Below are 22,667 nucleotides of genomic sequence, written 5' to 3'. Positions count from 1 at the left end.
AATCTTGTCTATTTCAAAGTTGAAAAGAGCACATAAGGTTCAAGATCAAAAAGAGAAGTGCTGTGCTGAAATCGATGGAATGTCTCTCCAAATAGCACATTTCTTGATGTCACTGCAGAAAATGAAACAAGAGAAGCAGGTGCTGCTCTCTGGGACATTTTCAGAAGAGAAGATACTGAGAAGTTAGAAACATATTTAAGAAAACACTCAAGGGAATTCAGACATACGTTTTGTTCTCCTGTTGAACAGGTACAATTCCTTCCACTTGATCCATGCTATTGATTATCCTTAGCTTTTATGCTGCTTGAGTCTCCATTTTTTTCTGTTGAAGGTTTTCCATCCCATTCACGATCAATGTTTTTATTTAACAATGGAGCACAAGAAGAAACTGAAGGAGGAGTTCGGTTAGCACCATAAACTGATATATACCTTTGTTGCTTAATGCTTGCTGCTTGTTGCTGACAGAAACCTTTCAAAATTTTCAAGGTATTGAACCATGGACATTTGAGCAGAAACTTGGGGAGGCTGTGTTTATTCCTGCTGGATGCCCTCACCAAGTGAGAAATCTCATGGTAATGATAAACTCTTTACATGTTATACCGGGTACTTCAAAGTTTGCCTTTTTGCCATGTTCATAGTCATACGTGTCTCTTATTGTCAAGATCTCTAACTTCGATGGATTAAATGTTCTTGATTTATTAGGCATATTATTGTGTGTTTATGATAATTTAAGAGAGAATATTATGTAATTAATTAGGCACCAGATTCTTTGTTCTCTAGTTGTATATATTCTATTCAACTGTATCATCTCATTACAGAACAATATTAAAGTAATACATACCAGAATTACTTCATGGTGGGCCAGGTTTGTACTAGCTTTGATTTCTTATGGGCACCTCATCAAAAAGCTCTACAAATATTGAGGATTCAAATCGAACTTCAATTGAGGCTTACCATTGATGGGTTGGTGGCCTTAGGTTCGAATGAATCCTCTTTTCTCCTTGCCATTGAAAAACTTGATGGAGAAACTACAGAGAATAGGCAAGAGTAATTCAATTGGCCATTAGAGTTGGTAATGCGGGCTGGCGGTGCGGATACGGGTCAGCCCGCACCTTGGCGGGCCAGCATAATGCAGGCGGGGGCCCGCCAGCCCGCTTATTATTTTATAAAATTTTTTTTTTGAAAATCCATAAAAACATCCATTCTACACGGCCAAGCTTGCATCCATGACAAGTTCAACTTGTACATTCAAAATCCATAGTTCCATACAACCAAGTTTGCACATTTTGGTCTGAAAAATCTAGAAATATACACTCTTTATTAAAATTACAACATTCAAAAAAAAATAAACATTCAAAACAATTAAAAAACACCAACCAGCAACAATTCAACATCAACCAAGTGTCCAAAAATTAAATATTACAAACAAAACACATCTAAATATAATCTAATTAGGTGGGACACTCGAAGCATTAAATGAAGCTTCTTCAGGATTGATAGAAACTATTTCTTCTTCAGGATCATCTTCTGCCACACATAATAAAAGAATAGTATTAGATTTGCATTGCTCAATTGCACTTAATTGAAATGTTTATATATATATATATATATATATATATAAAACAAATAAGCAGATATGATTATATTACCACTAAATGGAAAACCAAGATGCCAATTACGAGTACAAATGAGGGCTTGCACATTATTGGAAGAAGGCTACTTCGATACTTTGTGAGAACTCGTGAACCAATACTAAAAGCTGATTCACTGGCAACCGTAGTTATGGGAATGCTTAGAATATCACATGCCATTCTTGCAAGACAAGGAAATCGAGGTGAGTTACTCTTCCAATAATCCAGAACCTGTAGGTTTACAAACAAGGTAGGATCAAGTGTTGCCTCTTCCAAATAATAGTCTAGTTCAGACTTTTCTATTGTCGTACTATCTTTGCTCTTGCATTCAAGATAATCCTACATCATAAGAATAAAACATTAGCAAAATTTCAATCAAAATTAGTATTTAGTAACATCAAAGGAAAACATTTTACTATTAAACAAATTCAAACTTACGTCAAAAACATCCAAGTAGTTAGATTGATCCCTCACAGAGAAATTAGGCGGCACTATGTTTGCAGGATGAATGGACCTCACATTCACACTGCAACTTGATTCAGCTTGAGCAATCTGGGATGTGGATGAAGATGATACCAGATTTTTGTACTCATTGAAAACACTGTACAACTTGCTCCTAACATATTCAATCTTCTCATGACAATTTATAGGATCAAGTCTTGAGTAAGAAAATTTTACAATATCAAATTTCATCCGTGGATCAAGGATAATTGCAAGTGAAAGAATGATAGAGTATGAATCCCAATATTTTTCAAACTTGTCAAGCATTCTAACAGCCATGTCTCGAATCACAGAATCATCATTATGCATATGACGCTTTAACATTGATTCAATTTTTGATATTTGCATGAAGTACATGTTAGAAGTGGGATATGTTGAACCAGACATCAAATTTGTAATCACTGCAAATGGCTTCAAGAATGTACACGTTGCTTTTGCTCTAGCCCACTCTTCAATTGTTGGACAATGATGATAATTGGTATCATTGAAAGCCAAATTAGCAAAGGCACGTCGATATTTAAGTGCACTTTCAAGCATGGCATGCGTAGAATTCCATCTAGTTGGGACATCTAACTTCAAACTCACTGTTTCAGGAACTTCAACTTGTTCAATACATCTCTTGAAAACAATTTTCCTCGCCTCTGATTGCCTTACATATCTAATACTCTCCCTAATCTTATGCATAGCATCACTTGCTACTTTCATGCCCTCCTGAACTATGAGATTCAAGATGTGGGCACAACATCTCACATGAAAAAACTCCCCATTGCATAGCAAGTCATTACTCAAATTCAACCTCTCCTTCAATACATTTTGCATGACATCATTTGCTGAAGCATTATCCAAAGTAATTGAAAATACTTTCTTTTCAATCCCCCAATCAATCAATAAATCATGCACTCTTTTAGCTAATTCAATCCCAGAATGAGGCGGCTCCATTTTAGAGAATGCAAGTATCTTGTTATTAAGTCGCCACTTCTCATCAACAAAATGAGTAGTTAAGCAAAGATGACCCTCACCGGTTATTGATGTCCAACAATCACTAGTTAAACATATTCTACTAAGACAATCCATCATCACTTTTTTAGTTTTTCTTTTTGACTAATATAAAAATTCCAAACATCCAGCACTGCAATTTTTCTAGTAATGTTCTTATAATCAGCATTCAAATATTTGTGCAACTCCCTAACTGCTTCATACTCAACAAATGAATATGGGAAATCATGTCTAATGATACAAGCAGAAATCAGTTCTCGAACTTTGTTATGATCAAGTTGCCTAGATCTTACATTCTCTGCATGGTCTATCATCATCTCACCAATGTCTTTATATTTTGGGAGTGATACACACAATTCCATATGACGCCTAAGGGTTGAAGTCCCATACTCCTTTCCACCACAAACATTGTTTTCCACATCCATTACATTATGCTTTTTGTTTGCCATTTACCACACCAATTTTAGTGAAAAACTTCCAAACATCAGACGTATTTTTTCTTGCCCTCTTATTTGGATTATCTTGCACAGAAGATTCAGGTGTTATTCCTTGTCCAGATTGGTTTGGTATATTTGTTTCATCAGTAATAGCAGTAATCTCAACTTGCTTTCTTCCAGTTCCACTACCATCGGTAGCCATTTTTCTTTAAAATTAACTTGCAAATATCAACACTAATCGGCTAATCCCAATAATCCAGCAAAATCAACCAGAATGGGCAGAACAAATCAAAGACGAGCACAAATTGAAGAACAAATCCAGCAGCCACACAACAATCAAAGAAGAGAGCAAAAATCGAATGTAAGGAAGATTTGCCTGTGAGGACGAGTTGAGCTCTAGTGACTCAAGACAGCTTGAGAGGCAGAGAGTTGCTGCGGCCTGTGTGTTGCGGCTTGCAAAGATGAAGAGTGTCAACTTGTTGCGTGCTGCGGCTTGTGAAGACAAGTGAAGAGTGAAGACGGAAGTTGCGTGGTTGCGAGGCCTGGAGGTATCTTTGCAAGCCGAGAGGCGGAGAGTTGCTGCGGCCTGTGTGTTGGATTTACTGATTCGGTGATTTTTGAACCTAGGGAGGCAAGGCCGCAAGGGAGAGTCGGAGATTCGTAGGGGTCCAGGGGAGAGCCGAGAGCAGTCAGCGCTAGCGGAGAGCCAAGCAGACCAGGGAGGCAAGGCTGTAGGGGAGAGCCGAGAGCGGTCAACGCCAGCGGAGAGCCAAGCGAACCAGGGAGGCGAGGCTGCAGGGGAGAGCCGGAGATACACAGGGGTCCAGGGGAGAGCCGAGAGCGGTCAGCGACTCAGCGCCAGCGGAGAGAGAGCCAAGTGGACTAGGGCAGTAGGGCACGATCGCACGAGCACGAGCACGAGCACGATTTAGTTTCAAGATTCAAGACACTGAAGTTTAAAGACAGGGGAGAGCCGGCGAGTGAAGACGAAGTTGGGTTGGTAACTTGGTATGGACTATACTATGGACCATGGGTGATGAGTCCATGAAGGGAAGTGGGAATTGGTCCAAGGGAGCTGGCAGGCGGAAGACCAAAATGTAAAAAAAAAAAAAAAAAAAGCGCACTAGCCTGCTGCGGACCGGGCTGAAAACGGTGCGGGCTGCATAAGTTTAGATTTTGGCGGGCTGGCATTTCCCCAACCCCTATTGGCCATCAAAGGTAGAGGAAAGATCATGTACCTTATTTGAGAAGCTTGAACACCAACTTCTAATGACGTGACATTTCTTAGGTGATGGCAATTAGAGAACTCTCTGTTTTGATGCCTTTTAATGCCTTGGCTGGTGAGTTCATGATTCCATTGATGAATGACACATTATGCTTTTGAGCAGTGCGAAAGTAATTTGGTATGTGATAAAGCATATCCTCAGTGTGAAAACTCGGCATATATATTCAAAATTGAGATGGCAATAAGTATCACCTTGAGATGATGACTCTTTGACGAGAACTTGCCTTCAACTTGGAAGAAGATTGGCAATGCGCTAAGATAACGTCTTGTTCAAGCTCCATGTTACGCAGCAGAGGAAGAGAGAGAAACATGTAGAGAAGTTGAAGTCTTCAGTTCGCCTATATCCAAAGAATTCTGTTCCAATCGCGCATGAGCAGGCAATGCACAATGTCACCAATCCGTTCACCAGATCTTGTTTCCGGCATGATGGCATAGCCGGAAGGTTGGCTCTGATGCCAAATTGTTATGCAGTAGAGGAAGAGAGAGTAGAGGAAGAGAGAGAAACACGTAGAAGTGTATTATTCCAGAATCACCATCCAACGTACAATTAAGGGATATTTAAAGGCTAACAATCCCTTCAAACAACTAATTAGTTATACAAGTTGTAATAGAATTATGACACGTGCTAATTAATGTAACTGACTCATATCACTCCGAAACAAGAAGGATGGGTTCTTTGAATTTTTTGGCTTAAATAAGGACCTTGTCAAAGTTTATGGCTCCCAACTCCCTTTTTTATGATTTGTGAAGCATTTGCAAAAGTAAGGTGGCAGGAGGCTGTGAAGAAAGGTGATGATAAAAGTGGAGAAAAATGCTCTAGATGGGTCGAGTTTGTTGACTCGAAATATTAGGCTTGAACTTAATCGGAAAAGTAAGTGCTTGTTTGGAATAGCAATGGGAACTTTCAAAAGCAGTTTTTTAATTATAATTTATAGAATACGAGGTAAATATATGGGGAAAGTCTTGTCTCAACTTATGTGAACATGCTTATAAGCACTTAATATAGGTAGTCTCAAACAACGCTTGAGAAAGAGCAATAGGCCCCACAACCCAGAAAAGGTAAAGGGTGATATTCATGATTATTGATTCTAGTGCTTCTGATCACGTGGCAGATAATTATCCAATTATTTACTAACACTCCTAGTGTTGGTAATCATGAAGTTGAAATGCAAATGGAACCTTAGCTCTTGTAGTTGGTAAAGGAAATGTTAAAATCTATGGTTCTATAATTTCAAATCCATTCATTTTTTTGAAACTTGCTTGGAAGCTAACTAAAGGTTCCAATTGTTTTGCTAATTTTGCTCCAACACTTGTATATTTCCAGAGCTGTCATCGGGGATAACAATTGAAAGTGCTAGGCAAGTGTGAAGGGGTTTATCATCTTCAAAAAATTTTGAAGTTGATGGTTTAAGGACTAATGTTATTTGTAAATTTGCTTTATTCTTCGATAATGAATGACCTAATGTTATGATATCTACATATAGATCACCCTAATTTAAAGTTTTTAAGTAACCTATTCCTTGAACTGTAATAAAAATTTGGTTAATTTTCAATGTTAAAGTTGCAAGGTGGCCAAGCGTCACAAAAACACTACTCAAAAGCCACATATGAGGTATCTTTTTGGCTTTTATGTGGGGGTTTCTCATAAATACCCAATAGAACTTGCATAAAATGGTTTGTTTCATTTAGTAATGACCTAGTGTTATAATTGGTTATGTCTATTAAAAGATAAATATGAGGTTCCTTGTGCATTCACGAATTTCCATACAATGTTTAAAACTTTACTCAATGCTAGTATCCAAATCTTAAATTCAAAAAATGGTACCAGATTCTTCAATCAAACACTGGTTACCTTCCTAAGAACACCAAGAGATCTTTTAATATGGCATAACTTTTATTGAAATCTTTACACTAATGGCCACAGAATTTGAAAGGACCCGGGTTAATTAAGGTACTTCTTGTGAATAGAGGTTGCGACACCAAGAAAAGGGATCAGTGTCTCAGAGAAAATAAACATGTGATGTTAAGATGCAAACCTAGTGGTACTCTAATCAAGCTCGATAGAAGAACTTGTTTTCCAAAGCTCAAGTGTAAGCCTTTATGCTTATTGAGAAGGTTCATAAAATGGCAACAATAGTAACAAGAAGCCTTATCCCACTAGGTGGGGTCATCTACTGGATCGTGTGACGTCATTGTGTTCTATTAACAACCAAATTTTTAAAGGGATTGTTAACTAAAAGGTCTTGTTAAATGACCTGAGTGTTCTTCTTGATAGTCTTCTGTCTTTTTTTAAAGGACTCCAAACTTTCTGATCTACACTCTTCATTGGCACTTCTAATGGCTTTTTTTGCATATGTGCAAACTACCCCAATGATATTCAATCATTTTCTTTTCAATAGGCGCTATGCCTACTCTTACTCATCATTTCGAATATTATCTTTTTTTGTATTACCATACATTCATCTCAACATTTTCATTTCTGTTACCTCAATTTTATGCTCGTTTTCCTTTTAGAGCGTAACATTCACTACCATATAACATGGTTGGTCTTGTAATGGTTCGATAGAACTTTCATTTAAGCTTATCAGGTACTTTCTTATCACAAATAATTCAATAATCTTTTTTCACTTTAACTGCCCTGCTTGTATTTTATGAGAAATTTCTCCATCAAATAGTAAGATTTACAATTAGACATTGTATTTCTATGGGGGAATCTAGTAACATGAAGAAGCAAGAAGTAATATTGTGGCTAGAAGAAATGTAGATATGGCTTAAGGAATATTAGTAGGACCCTTGCTATATAAGCTTTTGGAAGAACTTCATATCACCATTACTTCACCATCAAGATCTATTGTGATAGTAAAGTAGTCACTATGACTTGTTTTGTTCAATTCCATGCATTAGGATTATCTGCATTCTGTTGATTTAGGTGTTTGGTTGCTACTGTAAAGTAATCCAAAGTAATGGTGATTACAGCATATTACAACAAATCACGTAGTTCCCATTACATGACCTTGGCTACGTAATTGAATTCAAGCTTATCTGAATCAACGCAGAACATTTTTACCCTCCATAAATCAACATTTAGACATTCATTCCTCTGTTTTTAGCCTTAATAGAGTTAAAAAGACCATTTCACATGTATTTTATTTTTTCTAGATAAACTATAAATTCCATTTAATAATTCCTTGATGGCATACCAAACATGATAGGATTAAGCTTGTGAAGGTTGATAGGCATTTGATTAAAGAAAAAGTGGAAGAAGTTGTTCTTTAGGGCATATATTGCCACTAAAGACGCAAAGAACAAACAAGAGATATCCTCACAAAAAGGTTTGTCTCACCAAACAGTTGGAGGACTTAGTAAGCTGGACATGATTGATATCCCATGATTCAAATTGAGTAAGTTGGACATGATTGATATCCCGTGATTCAAATTGAGGGAGGGTGTCACGATCTCTTAACTTCTTGGGATTAAACAGTCTTCTTGATTTTTGGGAATATTGCCATTGTGTTTTATGAGAATTAAGAGAGGATATATTTTAATTAATTAGCCAGCAGATTCCTTTTTTCTCTGTGTATATATTCAGTTATACCGTCTTAATACAGAACAATTCAAATAAATGCCTGATTTGCTACACTTACCAGTTTCCATGCTTCTTATCTGTCAACTCATCGGACCGTAACTCACATGTGAATGTTCCAAACCTTTACTTTTCTGCAGTCATGCACAAAAGTTGCTGTGGATTTTGTGTCCCCAGAAAACCTCCATGAGTGTCTGCGTTTAACTAATCAGTTCCGGCAGCTTCCCAAGAACCACAGGGCCAGAGAAGATAAACTTGAGGTGATGTGTGCTTCCAATTTTTATTTCATGTTTCTTTTCTGGCTCCCCGCTTTCTGAAATATGCCCAAGAATTCTTATATATGCTATCAAGACTAAATCAATCTAAACCCAAAAAAAATAATAATAATAATGATGCTTTTGTTTGGTGGAACAGATAAAGAAGATGATAGTGTATGCTGCTGACCAGATTCTCAAAGATTTTGAGTCCTTGCTCAAGTGTGCTTGATTGGCTTTGGAGCTTCTTCTGCTACTTAGAAAAGGATTTTCCTTAGGCCAAAAGCATCTTGTACAGCGGGATTGTTTCCGGAGCGTAATCACTGATCGTTCCCTTAACGGAACGAGTCCTCATTGGTAGCTCTGTATATATTTTAGGAAACAGTTTCTTGTAATTTTCCATTCATGATGAATAAATTTAGCTCCTCCCTCAAAAGCTAGAGCTCATGATCACAAGAAAATGGAGAGTGATAAAAGTGGACAAGTTCACTTTTTTTTACCCGACAAAATCAATGTACGTATAGCACCAATCTATTTTAAACTTTCGGAATAAATTTTTCCCATGAAAATTATAACAGCAGAAGCATAAGTTCGAAAGTTTGGTATGAAATTATAGTTGTAAGTTTACATGGTCTAACTCAGTCATAATCCTCAAAGATGAAATGGAGATAAGAATTGTGAGATAAAAGGCAATAATGTGCAATTGTGCAAATATAATAAGTTCCAACTTATTATAAAATTTCTTTCTATAAAAAAAAATCATTTGTCCTTTTATTTAAATTAAATGACTTTAAATGGTCTTTCAGGATATTTTTTTTAATTTACTCAAAAAAATTACCATTCTTTTAATAAGATGATCAAATATATTTGCAAGTATAAAATATTAGCTCAATGTAACAAGATCATAAAAATATAACACACGAGACAGTAGCGCACACTAAAAACTAACAAACTTCCTCTGGTTTTTTTAATAAGAGCTTGATAACCAAATTATGCAGTTTAAAAAAAATTAAATTTAGTTAAAAATAATAAATATGTAAGAAATGATAAAAACACACTAAATGTTAAATAACTACAATTGAGATTTTATAAAAAAAATCAAGACAATTCAAATTTCAAATTCTCGTAAAAAGAATTGGAAGAGTTCACCAAACTAAATATAACAAATAAATGTTTAAATAACTACAATTGAGATTTTATAAAAAGAACCAAGACAATTCAAATTTCAAATTCTCATAAAAAGAATTGGAAGAGAGTTCACAAAACTAAATATAAAAAATACAAATATAGACACAATTATTACAATCGCAATAACACAATAGTCAAATTAAAAGCTCCAATAAGTAAAAGAATACAATGGCTTATGATCAGGAGCTAGATAAAAGCCCTGTCAAGTCACAAACATAAAATTGATGATCTATCAAGTAGTGCATCTTTTGAAGAATCCTTATACTGTAACACCGCAAAGTGAAGAATTAATCAAAAAATTGTTGAAGCAGCTTAGGCCACTAATTTAGTATCAAAAGGGAAATAACAGGCATATGCCCAAATTGAATTTGAATAAAATGGGCACAACCAAACTTAAGTTGGAAGTACCATATAGATTGTGCAAACACTTGTAATATTTTGAAACTTAACCAAAGGTGTACTTGATCATGATGTTGGGATGGAACCTAGATTTTGTAATACCTAAAACACATTACATAAAACTAAAAGCCAATAGCAAATAGAAGGATGTTGAAATTTCAAGAGAACCTTTCAGTCTGCTAAATTGTTGAAAAACTAAAACAAAAGGTTAATATATGCTAAAAATCCCCAATTGGGTTTCTCAATCTTGTTCTTGCAAATCAATTTCATACAAACAAAATGTCAAACTGAGAGATAGTAGATTGACTTCCCTCGTGCAGAACCTTCATGTCCTTCAAATTGAACTTTGATTCCAATCATGGCTTCCTCTACATTTGTATACCACGAAGGCATGTTAATCCTGAAGCTTTCCATGGACCATCACCAATTAATTTGTGCATCATAATTCAACTCTTAAACTTCAAAGCTTTCCTTCTTATTACTATTAGGGAAGATTTTCATTTCGCTATTTCTTCTTCCCCTTTATTTTCCCTTTTGAATTTTTCTTGCATGGTGTCAATGTCCTCCTCAAACTGAGATCTCTTTCAGGAAGACACCATAGACCTTGATATTCATGTCCACTATTTTTTAAATACCAGACACATACTTGACTATTCTTCAACATCTACTTTGGACTATCTCTTTTGATTTCTTCTTTGATAAGAGAAGACATGTCTTGATTGTTTCCTTCTTAATTTACCTTCAGCTAGCCTTCTCCTTATATGCTCATTACTCAATAGTGTGCCCAAACCCAAAAGCCATAAAGAATAAATCAGCCACCTATATCATGGATGCCTTTATCTCAACCCCCATCTTCTTATAGAATTTTTTAAGCAGAGAATCCTTGTAGGATTTTAACTATTTGATCATGTATATCTCAACTAATTAACCTTACAAGCTCAAAAAAAAAAAAACCAATTAGCCTTAATATTGGGCACTTTTATTGGGATACATCTTTTTCAAAACACTCATAAATTTTGAAAATTTAAATTAATTTTTTAAATAAAACTAAACTAATGATAGGATTATTATGCCTTCCCATTTTGCTGAGGCGAGCTGTTAAGCGGGAATGGGGTAGAATGAAATGAAAAGAAATATTCTACTGTTTATTGGGTTTTGTTGAGAGAAGCAATGATTCATTTGGCCAATTTTTGATAATTATTGTAAAACTAATGTAATAGAATTAATTATAATTATTTTTTTTTCCAACTTCAGCGGGAGTGTTGGAGAAAGAAATGGGGCTGAAAAGGGTGTGGGTGTTTATATAGAATCTAATTAGAAAAATATTTAAAATATTGAGTATTATAAAAGAAATTAGAGAGTATATCAGAGAACCCAATCTCAATAATTTGATGTACATATCGTCATGCTGATTGACAGTCTGTTTGGCATAACGTTTTGGAGGGGAAAAAATAACGTATGAGTATAATAAATTAGTTTATAAATTTGAGAGCTATTTGTTATAACTTTTGACTAATCTAATTTATAGGTTAAAAGCTACTTTTTAAGCATGATTGCAAAAGTATCTAAAACTTATTTATGATTTATGCAAAAGTAACTTTTGAAATTAAAAGACATTTTTACCTTTATGTCTATGTTGTTCTTATACTTCTCTCTATATATTCTTTATACTTTCCAATCAATGTGTTATTTGTTTTAATATTCTAAAACAATTTTTAACAGTTGTTATAATATTTTTAATTTTTAATATTAGTTTTTATTCTATATTTACATAAATCATACCGAGTATATCATCCAATTAATTATGTAATATTATTTAGTTCAAAAATTTTCACATTAATATGATTTCTAATTTAAATATATTTTATTAAGTAAATATAACTTTTTCATATCATAATAATTTTAAATTATTATATTTTTTAAATTCATATTTTTAATCATTTCTCATTATTAAATGAAGGGTTAATATAAATTTTGATCCTTTAAGTTTATCTTTCTTTTGATTCTAGTCTCTAAATTTTCAAACCATATGTTTTAGTTTATTAAGTTTCTTTTCATTTAAAACATTAGTTCGTATAATCCAATAAAAACTTAGACCCTTTTGCTTTTTAAAGGACCAAAACTTATAGTTTAAAACTTGAGGAACTAAAATTAGAATGAGAGTAAATTTGAAGGATCAAAAATTATATTAACCCTTTAATAAAAATTATACCCATTTTGGTTATTAAACTTACTTATTTAATCATAATTCAAATAACTTTTTCACTTTACAAACTAACTTTTATAAAAATCAATCTAAGTGCCCGTTTGGATTAGCGGTGAACAACTGTGATTTTAGATAATCGTGAATTTTATAAGTGATACTGGCTATAAGTGATACTAGTTAATCGTGATTTCTGTTTGGATATTTTTTTTTATAAGTGATTTTAAGAATTGTGATTATGTTTGGTTTTTATTCATTAAAATCACTTATGGGTGTATAATTACTAAAAGGACATGAAGTTAATAAAGTTGTTTACATTTTCATAATTATTATATTTAATAATAAATTTTATTAAATATAATTTAATAAATGACATGAATATTTAAATATTATTTTTATTTTAAAATTATTATTATTTGAAGTGGTTTAGCCGTTTAGGTTGAAAAATTGTAGGCAAAATATGTGGAGATAATATTTGAAGAGAGATTTGTGGAAGAGTAAATGGAGAGATATCATTTTAGATAAAATAACAATAATAAATATAAAAATAAGCTGAAAAATTATTTGTCATCATTATTTTCTTAATTTAACAATGCTCCTAGAATCAGAATATTACCTAAATATTTGATTGTGTTGTTTCAATCATATGTCATCCGTAATCTTATTTTTGTTTAGATAAAATTAAAAGAAAAACAGTTTCATATTGTATGTTTTTTTTTAAAAAAATTAAAATAATTACCATTAGAATGAGGGGTAGATTAGAGAAAATTTAGTTACTGAATATTCATCGGGATTTTTCAAACGCATAAGCTATCTTTTGTTCCTTATCCTAAAAGTGCGGTAGGAGGTTAAAATCACGATTCATCGGGATTCTATAAAAATTATCCAAACACCCTAACCATGTTTCATAAGTACTTATTTGAATTTAAACGGGCTTATTTAAGATCCCACCGCTTAACCACACAGGCTCTAAATACAAATAATACCATCCAATCTAACTTTTATTCAATATTACTTTTCAAAAAATCAAATTAAAAATAAATTAGTTTTTTCAGCGCTAATCCAAACCAACCTGATCTGTTTAAACACCAGCCGGCTCAATCTCTCGTTATTCAGCCCAATCCATTTTTTTCCCCCGAAAAAACTTCGGACGTTACTTGTTAGCGCCATCATCTTCCTGTTATCTTGTGTTCTCGGCCACTGGTTGTCTCGCTCTTCTCTGCATCTCATGCGAAATGCACGCCCAGCTCATGCATACTCATGCACAGCTTCAGTTGCTTCAATTTCAGCCCCTTCCGCTTCACTCACTTGCATTTCCTTTTCCTACAAAGCGGCTTCGTTCTCGAAATTTCACCGTTTCAACGACTAAAAGTAGTCACTTTGGGCTTAGATTGTGCGATAGGAGCTTTAGTTATGGTACTTGTGTTAGGAACTCGGTGACTGGGGGAGCCAGTGAAGTGGAGTATCAGAAGCCGAAACAGCCAGTGGTGAATAAGCCTTACCCTTTCCATGAGATTGAGCCTAAGTGGCAGCGTTTTTGGGAGGAGAACAAAACTTTTCGAACCCCAGATGATGATATCGATACCTCCAAACCTAAATACTATGTACTTGACATGTTCCCGTATCCCAGGTCCCTCCCCTACTTAACATTACTAGCAGTTTCTGCTATCAATTTTCTATTTAGGATGTCAGGGTTGTCTCATTTAATGGGATTTGAGTATGCTTTCGTGTCCATAATTGGTTCTACCCATTTAATCACTGTTCATCATTTTGTTGAACTATTTTTTGTAGCGGAACTGGGCTACATGTTGGGCATCCCCTGGGATATACTGCCACGGATATTCTAGCTAGATATAAACGCATGCAGGGATACAATGTGTTGCATCCAATGGGATGGGATGCCTTTGGGCTTCCTGCTGAACAATTTGCTATTCAGGTTTGTTTTTTGGGTCTGGCCTCTGACTTATGTTGTTTAGGGATATCGTGACAATTTTTAACTTCGGTTTAATTGTCTGTCTGTATTTCAGACGGGAACTCACCCAAAGATCACTACGATGAGGAACATTAATCGCTTTCGTTCTCAGGTAATTTTATCAAATTAATGAATGATGATGGGACAGTGTTAACTCTCACCAAGAGAAGTCATGCTTTTAATTTTACTTTAGAAGATTTATTAAGAAGATCGGAGAAGTAAAATACCCAGGACACTGTTAACATCTTCATTTTTATTCTTTGTGGTTTGCTTTGCTCGCTTCTATCCGGGGATTGTTGCATGGTATATTTGGTAAAAAAAACTTCTAATTTCTAGAAAGAATTGTGACGGTACTCCAGTTGAAGTGAGGAGAATAGCTTCTCATATGTTTGGTTCGGTGATTATCTGAAGAAAGAAGCTTTACTTTGCATGTTGCACCACCGGTTCCCCCCCCCCCCCAGCTGAGTCTGACTACTGCTTCTGATTGAAATGATCAGTATCATCATTCAAATAGTCTTAAGCTCTACTCTGATGATAAGCATTGCTGATTTTTATGTCTTCTTTTGTCTTACAGCTAAGATCATTAGGCTTTTCATACGACTGGGATCGTGAAATATCTACCACAGACCCTGATTATTACAAATGGACTCAATGGATCTTTCTTCAGCTGTTAAAGAGAGGACTAGCATATCAGGTTGAGTTTAAGATAGCTTATAAAGCTGTTGCTGTCTATAATGCTGACCTACGAAGATCTAATGGTGTTCCTATCATATATACAGGCTGAAGTGCCTGTCAATTGGTGCCCTGCTCTAGGCACTGTGTTAGCCAATGAGGAGGTGGTGGATGGTGTTAGCGAGAGGGGCGGTCATCCTGTGATAAGAAAGGTGTGTTTGATGGCATACCTATTTTCTTGCTGAATCCTTTGGCAATTATCTCGTCTTCCTTTTTTGAATAGTTTCATAATCTATACAGTGTCGTTGTTTATTAACAAGCAGCCAATGCGGCAATGGATGCTCAAGATCACTGCCTATGCTGATCGTCTTCTTCAAGATTTAGATGACCTTGATTGGCCTGAAAGTGTAAAGGAAATGCAAAGAAATTGGATAGGGAGGTCAGAAGGGGCTGAGCTGGAATTTTGTGTTCTGGATAGTGATGGAAAGAAGAGAGACATAAAGATTATTGTCTATACTACGAGGCCAGATACAATCTTTGGAGCAACGTATCTTTCTATCCAATCTTCTGTTGATTTATATAAATTTTACTATTATCTGAAATGTGAACAACTCTGTAAAGTAACTTTTAAATATTTCACGTTCTCATTGATTGTGTTCAGTTACTTGGTTGTTGCACCAGAGTATTCTTTATTGTCATCATTAGTTTCCACAGCCCAGAGCAAATATGTAAGTCATTCTTTTCTCATTTTCCACTCTTATCAGAGTTTCACATCATGGGTATTCATAAGAGGGAAATTTATTGGCTACAGGTGGAGGAGTACAAGGACCTTGCCTCAAGGAAAAGTGACCTTGAGAGGACTGAGCTTCAGAAGGAGAAGACTGGAGTCTTTACGGGTTGTTATGCAAGAAATCCTGCAAATGGGGAAGCCATTCCGATATGGGTGGCAGATTATGTATTGGGGAGGTATTTGTGTCTATAAAAACCCTTTTCTATAGTATTCTTGAAATTTCATTGAGCTAGTTCATGTGCTTAGGATGCCACTTCGTGAATGAAACTTTGCAAAATGCATTTATTAACTGCTCAGCATGCTATGCAGATAAGATTCGTGAATTATATTTGGTAAACTCATATGAGACCAACATATAAATGTTTTCAATGGTGCAGTTATGGAACAGGAGCAATTATGGCTGTGCCTGCACATGACTCTCGGGATTATGACTTTGCTTTGAAACACGGTGTTCCAGTTCATTGGGTCGTATCACCAGATGATAAAGGTACCATTGAGTCTGGAAAGGCTTTTTCAGGTGAAGGAACTATTGTAAATTCATCAAATGAGATGGTGGGACTTGACATTAATGGCTTACCCAGCCAAAATGCTGCTTTAAAAGTCATTGAGTGGGCAGAGAAAACTGGAAATGGAAAGAGAAAGGTTTAATCTCAATTTAATCTTAACATATTTGTTTGAAATGGGGTTCTTGATGGCATGTAAAGTATAAATTATGTTGTTTCTCCTTTACAGGTAAACTACAAGTTAAGGGACTGGCTTTTTGCTCGGCAACGTTATTGGGGTGAACCTATCCCTGTCATTTTCTTAGATGATACTGGGGAGACAGTTCCACTTAATGAGACCGAACTGCCTCTTATGCTGCCTGAATTGGATGACTTCACTCCCACTGGAACAGGGGACCCTCCACTGGCCAAGGCTGCTTCTTGGGTATGGATACAACCAATAAATGCTTTTTGCCTGTATTCCGATTTTGCTTTCTTTCTTTTTTTTGGGTGGTATTTTTATATTCCACCCTCGTTATGTCTTTATCATGGCAGTTTAAGACTTAAATTTTATTATTCAGAATGTCAATTCTTATGATTTCTCGAGTTAGAGGATCTTCTTATTACAAATTCTTATGATTTAAGAATAGCACACAATAAAATGATGATTATGCCTAATGTCTTGTTGTTTAGGCCACGCATGTAAACAGCCCAGTCCACTGACAATTTGCCAGATATTAACATAGACTGAATCTACTCTTATATTGTTTCTGATTTCAGTTAGCATGGCTAAAAAAAGAGATTGAGCTTTAGAGTGGTCTTTCGAAAAGTTAAAGCTTTTTTATGCATTCACTAAATTGTAACATGAAGAGAAAGCTATACTCACACCTGGATTCCTTTCTGATGTTTAAGCGAGTTCTTTTGCAGCTGTCCTTACCTACTTATCCGTAGACTAAATAATTTCTGAACTAGGATCATTCTGCGATATCATCCCTTAATGTCATTGACTAATAGCAAGCAAGCTGTGACAAAATCGTATACCATGCTTGGTTAAATTGGAAACGGCATGGCATTTGTGTAATGTCTGATCTCTGGAGGAATTAAAGTGATTTAAGAATATTTTGGCTCTATTTTTCATTTTCAGTTCTTCTAAGTATGACACAAGTCATTATTTTCTTAATCTGGGTATTCTGTTCGCATTTGTTTTCTTTGTTTGTCTGTTTTTTTAATCTGATTTTGTCCTGTGTTGTAATTTTTTTATTCATTGCGTCAGATTAAGACTAGAGATACTTTATCTGGAAGACCCGCTACTCGAGAAACAAACACTATGCCACAGTGGGCTGGTTCATGCTGGTATGGCTTTTAATCTTCATTAGCTTGATTTTCTCTTGATTTGAAATATGCTTTACTGCGGGTTGGGCTTCATTTTATATAGGATCTTGTTGGCTTTCGTTTTGAGGCCCCTTTATAATTAAATTGAGACCTAAAGCCCAGTCTTTGATCATCTCTATTTGAATCTCTTTATTGATTCTCTGCCTTTCTGTTCAAGATTTTCCTATTTCTAACTAATTCTGTTCTGGATCATTCATTGAAAATAGTGACAACAACTAAAATGTTTATAGAGTATGTCTGCTGGTATATAGGCTGTTATTACAAAATTGGCTGTTCCAGATATAGATTCATTTCTGCAAAATCTTTCGGTGGCTTAGTTTTCTAGATTCAGGATTTCCTATGCATTAGATACAACAGAAAACTGAAGTTGTGATTTTTTACCCTTCAATCAATTATTGTGGAAAGGATTCTGATGTGAGACTAACCGTAGATATCTTCTTATAATTGTTTTTAATTTTTCTTTTAAAGTTTAAGACTCTCATATCTTAGATGGTATTGAATTATATTTCCATGTGTTTGTATTTTAGTTTTCTTTTATTTTGTCTAGGTACTATTTGAGATTTATGGACCCTAAGAACTCCAAAGAATTGGTTGACAAGACAAAAGAAAGGTAAATCTTCAGCTGTTCATGTTTGGTTTTCCCATTTGCTCCTTGATTCTTTATAGACTTCTACATTTTCTGAATGATTAGATCATTTGGGTTTTCAAATTTTACCATTTCTACAGGTATTGGAGCCCAGTTGATGTTTATGTTGGTGGTGCTGAGCATGCGGTTCTTCATTTACTGTATGCTAGATTCTGGCACAAGGTTTGTATTTTATGTCAGATTGTTTTGTGACTTGTTTCACTCTGCCTCACTAAGTTTAATCTCTGCATAGAATATATCTGATAGGGACCTTTTTTTACCCTGCTGAATTGCCTAAAGAACACACAGATACTGATATTGAAAACGTATTCCTCACACAGACTCAGGCACCAGTGTAAACATTGTTCACTCAAATACGACCCAAAAACACACTTCAGCTACACTAATCCAGATCAGTCACAGGCATAAACCACAAAAACCAAAAGATGAATGCTAGGTAAAGGTTACTTAACGAAGAACATAGAAAAAGATGTGACAGTAAAGCAACCAATGAACAACACATGACAGGACCCAACGGAACAAAATAACTGAATAAAATGACAATGGCAGCAGCCAGGTACTAGATTTTGAGAAGCTAGCCCTCTCCAACCCAAATTCTTGTCTACATCTTCAGTCTCTCCCCTTCATATACTCTTTTCCAGTTTTCCAAGTACTCTCAGACTGTTTGTCATCTTTTTATCTTGAGTTCCCCCTTTTACCTCGTTACTTCCTTTCTTTGGTTATAAGCCTTCATGCTCTCTTTTGGACTAGTAGTTCTCTCTTTCTTCCCTCTGTCTCTCTCTTCCGGACCAAAAGGTTACCCACTTACCCTGAGATGAAATAAACGAGTAAGATAAGGTATCTAGTACTCTTTAAAGTATTCTACGCTGCTGCAATATGTGCTGATTTGATTCAATATTCTATTTCAGGTTCTCCATGACATTGGTGTTGTATCCACCAAGGAACCCTTCCAATGTGTTATAAATCAGGGGCTTATCCTCGGTGAAGTACGGCTATTTCTGTTTGAAAACAAGAGGGAAAAAATTTCATTATCACTAGTTTCTGATGGCTTGATTGGCAGGTTCAATATATGGCTTGCAGGGATGAAGATGGGAATTTGATATCTGCTGATCCATCATTGGGTGAAAATAATTTAGAAAAAGTTCCTGAGGAAAAGGTTTCTCGCACTGGTTTTGGTGTTCCATCTTAATGGTTATCTCAATAAACGTTGCTGTAGTAATAAGCCCAAAAATTATTTATTTTGACATGTGTATGTTTTCTGCTGACGCAGGTCATGAAATCTGGCGATTCTTTTGTCTTGAAAGATAACCCTCACATACGTTTAATTGCTCGTGCATATAAAATGAGCAAAAGTAGGGGAAACGTAATTAATCCTGATGATGTTGTTTCTGAGTATGGTGCAGATTCTCTCCGCTTATATGAAATGTTCATGGGCCCATTAAGGTGAGTTGACCATATAATTTTACTTGTGACGTTGGAATGATATGAGATTGAGTCTTGAGTTAAAGCGATCCTTCTCTTCTTTTTTTAATCTGATATCATTCTTCCTATTGTTTCTTTCTTTAACCTTCCCCAAGAGACTCAAAAACTTGGAGTACAAGCGGTATTGAAGGTGTACATAGATTCTTGGGACGAACATGGAGGCTCATTGTTGGCTCTCCTTTGACTAATGGCACATTCAAGGATGGAACTTTAGCAGTTGATGAGGAGCCTACTGTGGAACAACTTCGATCTCTTCATAAATGCATTGCTAAGGTCAACATCTTAATATGCAATTTACCAATTCAATTAGGACATTTGGCCTAAGAGTTCAATTTCAGCGCGCAGGTAACAGAGGAAATTGAGGGCACACGATTCAACACAGGAATTTCAGCAATGATGGAGTTCTTGAATGTGGCCTATAAGGTATCTTATTTTCAAGTTATTTTCTTTGATATCTTTCTGACTTTCTCAACATTTTGATTGGATCATTTTTTTACATTGTTCTGGCAGCAGAGAGGGGTATTAAGGTCGGGTGTTTTAGACCTAGTTTCTAGTTTTGTTATTTATGTTTTTGATCTCACTTGAAAAGAAGGGTAACTAAAAATACACAGACAGATGAGTAGTTTTTCTTTCATTGAATGGAATAAAGTCTTGGAATCAGAGCTTGTTTGGTGTTGATTCATGGCGTGGTAAATAGTTTCATAGGTTCATTATTGCAATAACAATAAGCCTTATTTCACTAAGCGAGGATAACTACATGGATTACAATCAATGCCTGTGTTGTCCCTCATTATGTTCATGCTGCTTTCTTATTATTGGTTGGCAAAGGGTTCCTTTCACTTCCTTCTGTCTCCATTTCCTTTCCATTACCTTCCCCACTGTGGTATTTGACTACGACATCTTTTTGGGACTCATTAAGATTATATGAAGTTTTTCTTGCCTATATTTTCAGTGGGATAAACATCCGAGATCAGTCATTGAGGCATTTGTTTTGCTGCTTTCACCTTATGCACCGCATATAGCTGAGGAGCTTTGGTCACGGCTAGGACACGCAAATTCCCTAGCGTATGAGCCTTTCCCTAAGGTATGAAATTGGTGTCCAAATCAAACCGGTCTTTCATTGCTTATTATGTTAGTTCTCGTCTGCTTTTTCATTATATGTCACAATTTATGAACTCCCAAAAAGTGAATAATACACTTTTTTTGTAATTTTTTTTTCATGCACTTCTCTCAATTAAATTTTCCTTTCAAATTTGTCAAGCTAAGTGGATATTTTAAGGTTCAGTCTTCATACTGGACCTTAATTTATTTTTGTTTTTGGGTATCATATTTGATTGATAGCCATTTGTGGCCACGCCGCTCATGTTATTGCAGGCAAATCCTGCTTACTTGAAAGATTCCACGATAGTCCTCCTGTTCAGATCAACGGTAAGACGAGGGGTACCATCCAGGTTGAAGAAACATGTACAGAGGAGGATGCCTTTGAATTGGCATGCAGGGATGAAAAACTATCCAAGTTTTTGCATGGTAACCCTGTGAAAAAGAGAATTTACGTTCCTGGCAAGATCTTGAATGTTGTTTTGGACCGTCAAAAAACCAAGGTGGGCGTATAGTAGTTAGTTTTGTGCTGTCTGATGCAAAAGTTTTACTGGAAGCAAGTAGCAATAGCCAACTTCAGTCCTCATCATGATGGCCAAGCTGGGAACTCCCCAAAGAAGGCTGAATTTGGCTTTGAAAAAATGAAAGCTTTAATGGGCAAGACAGCGAAGGCCAGCCAGATAAGAGGCGTAGGAGTTAGAGCAGAAGAGTGACAACACGTGCTTCGGAGTTTATATGGTGGATTCTACAAGCGTGTTTAAGCTATTTCCTGTAAATATCATGTCAGATGCAGAGGGCACTCCGGAGCCGATGATGTGTTGTTGTATTATGTACCGATGATCCCCCCCCCCTCCATGTGAAAAACACAGTTACCGGTCTTAACGGATCCTAAATTTCATAATAAGGGCAAATGCGACCACTTAGGTGAGGTCGGTCAACAGCCCAGATCTTCTTGGGGGCCCAGAGAATTTGGAGCGGTCCGGCCATGTAATCATTGGTTAAAAAGTGACAAGAATTTCCGTTTAATTGGGTTAATTGGTAAAGACTTGATATTACCGTCAAGGTTTAAAAAAATATGCTAGAGGATTCAGACAATATTGAAACTTGACTTATATGTGTATTTAGATAATTTTATTTTGAGTGATTTAATGTGGCACATGATAAGTGCATAATGAGCAAATTTTATCAAAGTTTTTTCCTCTTTAAATAATTATGGGGTTTCCCAACCATCCCAGTGAAATAATTAAAATAAAAAATATTTTTTTTGGTGAACTAAAAAGATATTGTTTCACCTGAATACTGGCACTGAATTTTCAGACTTCTTGTTCTCTTTGTTTTTCTGTTGTCCCCCCCCCCCCTTCTTTGGTTGATGCAATGAAGGTCGAATGTCAATTGTTATTGATTCCAGATCCATACATGTGAGACGCCGAAAGTGCTCGCCGACAAAAATGGACACTTTCACACATGGCCATGTGAATCAGAGGTTATTGATTCACACTTTGGAACGAAGAGTGCATAAAAAGGTTTTAAAGGAACTGGTTTAAAAGTGATGTTGCAGAGCCCTAATAATAATAATAATAAAAGGGAAGCTTTGTTTGGCTTTTACTTCTTCCCATCCATGAATGACAAGTATTGCCAAGTACTATTAGGTCCCAC

General features: G+C 35.6%; 2 protein-coding genes across 2 annotated transcripts; both read left to right on the top strand.

The window, feature by feature from the left end:
* The first annotated feature begins 84 nt into the window (after positions 1-84).
* On the top strand, positions 85-9,284 carry LOC114747565 (lysine-specific demethylase JMJ25). The gene is made up of 5 exons (XM_028935923.1): positions 85-249; positions 332-404; positions 487-572; positions 8,574-8,693; positions 8,848-9,284. The coding sequence occupies exons 2-5, from the start codon at positions 371-373 to the stop codon at positions 8,917-8,919; spliced, it is 312 nt and encodes a 103-aa protein (XP_028791756.1). The 5' UTR covers positions 85-249; positions 332-370; the 3' UTR covers positions 8,920-9,284.
* A 4,372-nt stretch (positions 9,285-13,656) lies between these two features.
* Positions 13,657-22,181, top strand: LOC114747564 (leucine--tRNA ligase, chloroplastic/mitochondrial-like). Its single transcript, XM_028935922.1, is given in 21 exon segments — positions 13,657-14,107; positions 14,269-14,413; positions 14,505-14,561; positions 15,024-15,143; positions 15,229-15,333; positions 15,445-15,668; positions 15,783-15,849; positions 15,933-16,087; positions 16,289-16,553; positions 16,644-16,838; positions 17,667-17,746; positions 18,333-18,395; positions 18,512-18,593; positions 19,340-19,417; positions 19,492-19,587; positions 19,702-19,874; positions 20,009-20,186; positions 20,259-20,336; positions 20,866-20,997; positions 21,288-21,321; positions 21,324-22,181. Coding segments are annotated over 21 exon segments (2,925 nt in total). The 5' UTR covers positions 13,657-13,712; the 3' UTR covers positions 21,527-22,181.
* The last annotated feature ends 486 nt before the right edge of the window (positions 22,182-22,667 follow it).

The sequence above is a fragment of the Neltuma alba genome, unplaced genomic scaffold, assembly GCF_004799145.2.
Source record: "Neltuma alba isolate B1F8T4 unplaced genomic scaffold, ASM479914v2 tig00005364_pilon, whole genome shotgun sequence".
Lineage (NCBI taxonomy): Eukaryota > Viridiplantae > Streptophyta > Magnoliopsida > Fabales > Fabaceae > Neltuma > Neltuma alba.
Note: the sequence above shows the minus strand (reverse complement) of the source record. Positions and strands in the feature narration are given on the sequence as shown.

Excerpts from the sequence above, each read along its gene's own strand:
- LOC114747565 (XM_028935923.1), top strand. The coding sequence starts at position 371 with ATGGAGCACAAGAAGAAACTGAAGGAGGAGTTCG. Across the intron at positions 405-486 it reads GAAACTGAAGGAGGAGTTCG|GTATTGAACCATGGACATTT; the intron begins GTTAGCACCATA and ends AAAATTTTCAAG. Across the intron at positions 8,694-8,847 it reads CCAGAGAAGATAAACTTGAG|ATAAAGAAGATGATAGTGTA; the intron begins GTGATGTGTGCT and ends TTGGTGGAACAG.